Raw genomic sequence first — 7,803 nt, 5'->3', positions numbered from 1 at the left:
AGCTCCTTCTAAGACACTACTCTGCTCATTGGATGTTGTGTATGATGCCGAAGCAGCGCCGATTCTGAGTGCCTCTAAACCACATACCTATAAAGCGAAAAGCTCCTCCTGAGCAGTTCACCCGGGGAGCAAAACATACAGATTTCTTACAGAACATCAAATGTGTCAATACCACATCAACAATACTGGTGCCTTCCTATTGGACACAGGCGATGCTCAGCCCACTTTCCTTTTCTACCGAGAGGACGGCCCAGCAGTTTCTGCCTTACTAAATGCGCGAATGCGCCGCTGTGTCTGAGTGGATCGTTCTTGTGCTCCGATTCCAACAGCAACCGCGATTGGCTATCTTTCCTAAAACGCCGGTGTCCAAATGTAGGCGCCCCCAGAAAAATTCAGTCCTACCCGGAAATAGAGGGTGGACGTAGAATTATGGTTCGAGTAAAGAAGAATGCATACCCCCCGGCACGTTTCCTTAGTCTTTAAGCCCAACCCCCTTTCTCTGCAGGACAGTAGAAGCAGGCTGCAGCTTGATATAAGCCAGGGGACCGTGTCAGAGCGTTGTATTTGGGAGCGAGCCTGGTAGACAGACCCGCCCAGCGTGCGTCCTGCCAGGGAAAGGTGCTCTGAGGGCAGCCCTGCCGATGAACTTCGCTGCAGCCGCTCTCATTGCCTGCGCTGTCGCCTGTGCCCTGCGGTAGAAACTCTCGTAAATGTTCACTTTCTGGTTGCTGCTGTATTCGTTTCTGGCAGCGACTCCTTCACTTGTGGAAGCAGGCGGAGAGGGCCACGTTGACCCGTCGCGATGCTTGGTTTGGGGACCTGGTTTACGGGCAGATGCTGTCCTCCCCGCGCGCTATTTCTACATCCAGGCTGTGGACGCAGGAGGGCAAAAGTGAGTACATAATGTGTTTATGCGTTTCTGGTACGTGTAATGCCATAGCTCTCAACCATTTGTGTTGCCAAAGCGGGTGAAATCACCCGATTTTGTTTTTGGCGGGTGAGACGCCAATTGAATTGAATGGGCGTGCAGGAGGCTTGGCGGGTGAGTCAGCCCTTTTAAAGGCGGGTGACACCCGCCAAAAGCGTGTGAGTTGAGAGCTATGGTAATGCTCCGAACTCTATCCAGGACCCCCCCCCCCCCAACCCAGACGTGCTTCTTTCCTAGCACATCTCTTCGTGAAGCAGAGGCAGACATTCTGTTTCCTACATTTAATCTGTGAAATTGGTAGTTAAGTCAAAGCGCTGTGAAAAATAACATCACAATATTAAATGAACGGATGCAATCCATTCAAACCTCTCGGTTCAAAAAGTCCAAATTGTCCTTGTTAGAGATTTCAATGATAAGAAATGTTTTACTTAGGTATTCAAATTACTAGAGGTGTTGATTTGCTTCTTGATCTAAACGGCAGGCTTACATATCCTCTGCCCCCCTCCTATCCCCTTCATACCTTCCCCTCCCTTCTCACACCCACTTGAATTTAAATCAGATAACTGAATTATTGTTCATCTTCCTTTGACTACCTTCTCTCCCTCTCCTCACCCTTCCCTCACCTCCTCCATCTAAGGAAATTGTTCTACATTTTGTTTCATGATTGTAAATATGCTTCTTCCATTAATGTACCTTGTTGTTATATTGTAAAGCTCTTAGGATTAAAGTGCTATATAAACCTGATAAACATGCATTTTCAGAGATTGCAGTGTTGTGTCAAAAGGGGGAGATTAAAATGAACTCTTTGGGGTAAGGTCAGTGTGATCAAGATGACTTTGCTTCCCAAGTTGTATGTTTTTCATATGCTCCCTCTCTTGCTTTCAGTTAAGCTGCTTTCCAACATAAACAAAATGTTCAATGAAATCTTATGGGGGGGAAGGTGGGGATATCCTCATGAGACCAGTACACACCAGTGTTTTTGGCTTTCCCGATATAAAACTGTACCACACTGCCTTCATGCTGCGTGCCCTGCATCACTGGCTTATATCGGATCGTGCAGATTGTCCGAACTGGGTTATTATTGAGAGAAAATCTGTCCAACCAATCCCGCTTGACTGTTTACTGTATATGGATAAAATACTTCCAGTTAATTCAACTCTGCCGTGTGTTCAAAAATGTCATAAGAGAATGGCAAAAGAATTGTGATGTGAAATACCTGCTTGGTATGGATTCCTCTTTATGGAAAAACCCAGCTGTGCAGATTGATAATCGTGCTCTGCTCTCTCATGGATTTCTTGGACAAAAGGCAGGCTTCTGGAGATTAGGGCAAATCTATGTTGGCCATTCGATGCTTGATTTTTGAGTTTTTGAGATTCAGGTATATGCTGTGGTTATTGGCAACTCTCTCCATTATCGGGCTTTAAGTAATCTTCTTGAAGTGCTATTTTCTCTCTAAATGCTACCTTGCATGGCCCACCCACGATTCTACATTTAGCCAATGGTATGTCACCATTTGTCCTCATAACGCGGGCTGGGCTCGAGATGGCCTCCTAGCATAGTCGAAGTACTTGGAGCTCCGATTTAGGATGTGTGATTTCTGATAGCGACTGGAATCGTGCATGTGAAGGGTCTTGCAGTTTCAAGATTGATTGCGGTTTACCCAGCAGAGGATCTCCCATTGTATTTACTGGTCCGCGTTGAAAATGTGGCTTTGCAAGCTTAGTTCAGATGACACTTGTTGGAACTGCAAGAGGGAGTTGGGTACTGCTCTACATATGTTTTGGCTTTGTCTGAAAATTCTGTTGTTTTTGGGGTGAAGCCCTTCAGTGCATTGATCTTGTGTTGAGTATTTCCCTCCCCAGCACACCCATGATCTGTGCTTTGGCTCTGTTCCCGGCTGACATTAATCTACCTGTTGCCAACCTCTTTTGGGTTTATAGTGCTCTTTTAGTGGCAAAAAAACACATTTAGAAATTTTTGAAGAGTAATCTCGAGCCTACTGTTGATGACTGGTTGCATCATTACTCAATTGTCTTTGGCAGAGAGGTGTCTTTCCAAATAAAAAATAAAAAATGAAGACCAATATTCTCCTAATTGGAACACTTTTAATGAATTATATGTTTGACTATTTCCCCCCTCCACACCCCTTATTTGTGTACCATTCTGCGTACTTAGTTACTGTTCTGACATTTAACACCTTTTTATATTGTCTTCCTATTTAGTTGCCTGTTATAATAATTTTACAGTTGTTCTTTGTATTATTATGATATTAATAAAAAGATTATGAAAAGAGGGGAACACATGTTTTATGTGCGAGCTCCCTTTATGATAAGACAGGGTACCCTTCTTCTCAATCATAGTCTCCCCGAAATTAACTCTGTAAATTTATGGGTATAAAGTATACTGACCTGTGCTGTGCCTGCTGTTAGAAAAAAAAACTGCAAGAGACAAAGTTGTTGTCCATTCATCTACGGTATGATGTAAACATGTCACTTCAGCTAGTTCAAGTGGCCTCCTTGAAGTGTTATGGTCCTGAATGTCTTAATTGGCAGAGTGACGTTGCTTGTGTTTCTGTACAGAGAGGACGTGGCCTGGCAGTTTCGCTGATATTGGCGGCAGTACCAATACTGATTTGTATATGGCTGGTCCCCTTCTGCAGTTGTTCAAACAGGCTGAAATCGTTGGCCTGTAAGGTTACCCAGAGCAATGCCAGTGTTTCAGATGCATTCAAAACCTTCCACCAGGGCATCAAGTGGACTGGGGCTGAGCCCCGGCAGTCGCCAAAAAAGTGCCAGAGAAACGGGGCCCTACCGATTCTCACATTAAGCCACCCCCCACTAGCCGCTGGCAGTAATTGAGCGCAAACGGCCAGTGCTTCATGCTGTTGGTGTGACGCATTGGCTTGCTCGCCTGCGAGGAAGATGATTAATCTCCCTTTCAGATCCTCCCCACCAAACATATGTTGATCAGGTCACATAATTTCCCAAAGTATGCCTGCTGGAGGGGTGGGCACCGCTGAAGGTACAAAACAAAGGGAGATGGGGTGCACAAAAGCAATGATTGCCATGTGCCCCTGTCCCCTTCTCCGCCCACCTTGATTAACTTCAAAGAGGATTTTGGCCTGAACTGCATGTCTCTGCGCTTTGCATTTCTCGAGGTGAATATTTGCTAAGGAGGTTTTGGAAAGGAAGTGTTTCCTTTCGAGCGCCCACCCTGCTCGACTTAGTTGAAAATTAAAGCAGCCATCATCGTGTAATGTGTGTGTGTGTGTGTGTGTGTGTGTGTGTGTGTGTGTATGTATAGTAACTACTTGTTTTCTGACTTTCTTTTTTTTTTTTTAGGAGCAGAAGCACAATGAAACCTACATTTGGGGGGGAGGGGCCACTTCAGAAACGGGGCGAGCCAAACTTTGAGGCTTCGTTCCCACTGTTCTACCCCCAAGGTCTGGTGTGGGGACCAACTATCAAATAGTACATTTTAAATCGCATTTATAGAGTGGATGGACCGGATGAGTGGATGGACCGGATGAAGATATAGAACAGATGAGTGTAGAGATGAATATATAGAACAGGATATTGCTGGTGAATGCGTGAAAAGCACGAGTGCTTAAAGTAGATGAGCGCGGGGAGCAGATGAGTGCGCAGAGGGGTGGGTGCGCAGAGGGGTGAGTGCATATAGGGGATAAGTGCGTAAACAGGTGAATGCTTAGTACATGTGATGGCATAAAGCGGATGAATACCTAGAACGAACAAGCACAGATTGCATCCAGTACTGATGAGCGCGTAGAATGGATGAATACGTAGAGCTGCCGAATGCGTAGAGCATGGGGCAGACAGGAGTGCATGCATGGGAGCGCATAGAATTTGCATGACGTATATAATATGGTTTGGAATGCATAGAACGTCTAAAAGGGCATATAACCCATCATAGCTCACCACCACGCTTACTCTCTCCTTACATCACCACTCAACTAGAACGCAGAGATACTATGACATCATTCGGTATAACTGTTCTCATACCAACATCCGCGCTCACTCCACATCAAATCACTACTGGTTACACACCCCCCCAGACAGGCGTTCTCCTCAGGCCTAACGCAGCCACATCCGGTCTGGATAAATCCTGCCAGAACGAACACATACTCCTGATCTCCCAACCCTTCACACCTACCGCTAGAAAGCAGCTATTACACGGATACCGCATGAGCTGCACACATACCAGGTGCTCACACGCACCTTTTGACTCTCCCTACTCTCTCTACTGATCTGAACTTCGGTTCCCAAGGGCGTTCAACCTACCAGCGCCTTCAGAGCATACCAATGGTCTATCAGGCGCTACATGAATGAAATATAACAATAACAATATGCAGGTGATGGAAGTGAAAGTAGCAACTTTAATAAGGTTTTACCGCATTTGTGCAAGTACAAGCTTCTTCTCAACACAGTAAAACATTATCCCTGCAATTTTCAGCAAAGGCTCATTGGGGGAGGGTTTGAGTCCTAAAAAAAGAGGTGGGGGAGAAAAACCTGGTTAGCTCAATGGCCTTGTGCGCCTGTGTAGCATAGCTGTCATGGGTTGCTAGGGGTCGCAGCAGCAACCCCTGGGTATTGCTTTGCCACCCCTGGTGTATCATCTGCGACCCCTGCACCTCCTATATAAATTCAAGTATTATTTCCTCCAATACTTTCCCGTGTGCCTTGTCTGTAGGTTGCAAAAACTTTCAAACCCAGAAAAGTCACTGGGATACAGCATGGCAAGTGTGAAGCAGAGCAGTTAACGAGGCTTTCCAGAGATGAAGTTGCTTGGCAACCATACAGTGGAAGCCTAAACTTGTATCTCTTTCTCCCGGGCCCCTGCTACTGAGCAGTTGTTCATATGTCTTACATTTGGGCGACTGGATAGTTCTCCAGCAAACACGTGCGGTGGCCGAGGCTGAGCACCTTATCTTGGACTGGTCCTGAAGGCTAGTGTCCAGAAGGATTGGACTCTTAAAGTAGCTGTGTGCCTGAAAGTAAGGTGAGTGCTTGCTCCCTTGTATTTGTGGCTGTTATGTTCCTGCATTTGTAATCTGGAATGGGGGCTGTGGTTGGGCGCGGGTGGGATTGTCATTTGCTTGAACAGTTGTAAAAGGCCTGCTGTGTTATCCTAGGCCCATTTGTGAAATCACTCGCCTCCCCATCTTGTCTTACCCTCCCTATGCCATTATCTGCAGCGGAATCTGTCCCCATGAGCCAGGAGGGGGAAGAGCCTATGGTGCAGCTGCTGGCTGCAATCATTGAGGTTTGCTTAGCTAGTGACGCTCCTGTTATTGGCTCGCTTTGGCTTCTCCACATAAGCTTGGGAGCCTCTATTATGAAGTTTGGTACTCGAAGTTCTTCTTTTACTACCAGTCCTTGGAGACATAGAATCGTTCCTGGTAAAGAAAGCTCAGCGGGTCTATGCTGTGTGCAGGATGGATTCCTTCGTGCTGTCCCTTGTGCAGTGTCCGGTTTGAGTATCTTATCCGGTTCTAATTGTTGCGTTGCATTCTGGTTCAAAACTACATGTACCATTATGCAAAGTAAAAGCAGAACTGCATGAGCAACTCAAGGATGGACACTTAAGAGCTGCCGTTTTTTTTTTAAGGTCGATGAGATAACTACTGTTGAGTTGGTTAATAAAGGCAATCAATGTTGAGAAAATAGTTATATCGCCCGGATGTCCCACTCAGGTGAAACGCAGAACTCGGAGGAGAGATCATGTTTTTGGATTTCAACAGTTAATAACCTATGCATGCAGCTCGGTGAGTAAAATGCTTGCCACCGAGCTTAGTGTTCAAAGACACGTTGGCAGGGGTTGACCTACCATTCTTCTGACGTTAATACATTCAATAGCAATAAATAAAATTGCAAGAATAACTGTCACTTACATTGGAAGAAAAAAATAAAAAACCACCGACTGCAAGGGATATATAAAATAAATCTTTAAGGGGCTAATTCAAGAAAAAGTGAATATTGCCCGCAAACAGCCCCAACCCCAAAAGTTACACCTCCACGCACAAGTTCCTGCACTAAGGGGGGGGGGAAATTAGAAAGAAAAAAATATACAAATTAACATATTTCACTTAAACTGGTCTCAAACTTCGAGGATGGTAAACTACTACTAGAAATGTTTTTAAAAAAATAAATAAAATCGTCCACTTTCACATTTGCTCGTTGAGCCGAATAATTACTATGTAGAGGTAGATTCCAAACAAAGGAAGGGAACTGTCCTATCACTCACCAATTTCCCCCCTCACCGCAATATATGTCACATTACAGGCAGCGTTTCAAACCCATAATAATGGCAGTAGAGTAAGCGCTATACAAATGTCAAATAACTTGGCATACCATTAAGAGGAAGGTATGTATACAATGGGGGACTTTGCACTTCAATCCGGGGGGAGGGGCTACTACGGCTTGGCAGAGCGTCTTCCATCAGTTCGAGTATGCCAAGAAATTCGAAAAATACTATGAATCTGTGTCAACTGTGAACACATCTATCTCCAAAGAGGAGGTCTGATGGTTTGTCTCTATTTCGTTCTGTGGCTGTGAGAATATGATGAAAGAAACATGAACAAGTGATAGATTGGGCTCATTCTAGATGATTTTTGAGGTTTTTACTTCACACTGCGCGATAGCACTTCATTTCGGACTCTTCCTGCTTCTAAGCACTTGAACAGGGATTGCACGGCACCCTCCAGTTCTAAAGGTGAGTGCGTTGGCCCTGAACCAGTCTCCCGATAACATATTTGAATGATTTGTAGAAATAAAATACTTTCCACCGGGCAATTAATTGTAAAACTATGCGTGAGTGATTGTTTGCTGTGGCACTGATTCTGGTTGTAAAACTAGGTC

General features: G+C 45.1%; 1 protein-coding gene across 1 annotated transcript in view; it reads left to right on the top strand.

The window, feature by feature from the left end:
• The first annotated feature begins 384 nt into the window (after positions 1-384).
• Positions 385-7,803, top strand: part of POGLUT2 (protein O-glucosyltransferase 2) — a 637,125-nt gene continuing 629,706 nt past the window's right edge. The window contains exon 1 of the mRNA XM_069639036.1: positions 385-892. Within this exon, the coding sequence (XP_069495137.1) occupies positions 711-892 (182 nt within the window). The 5' untranslated portion in view covers positions 385-710. The remainder of the gene's footprint in view (positions 893-7,803) is intronic.

The sequence above is a fragment of the Ambystoma mexicanum genome, chromosome 7q (genome assembly GCF_040938575.1).
Source record: "Ambystoma mexicanum isolate Mex_15411 chromosome 7q, UKY_AmexF1_1, whole genome shotgun sequence".
NCBI lineage: Eukaryota > Metazoa > Chordata > Amphibia > Caudata > Ambystomatidae > Ambystoma > Ambystoma mexicanum.
This window is presented reverse-complemented; position numbering and strand designations above follow the sequence as displayed.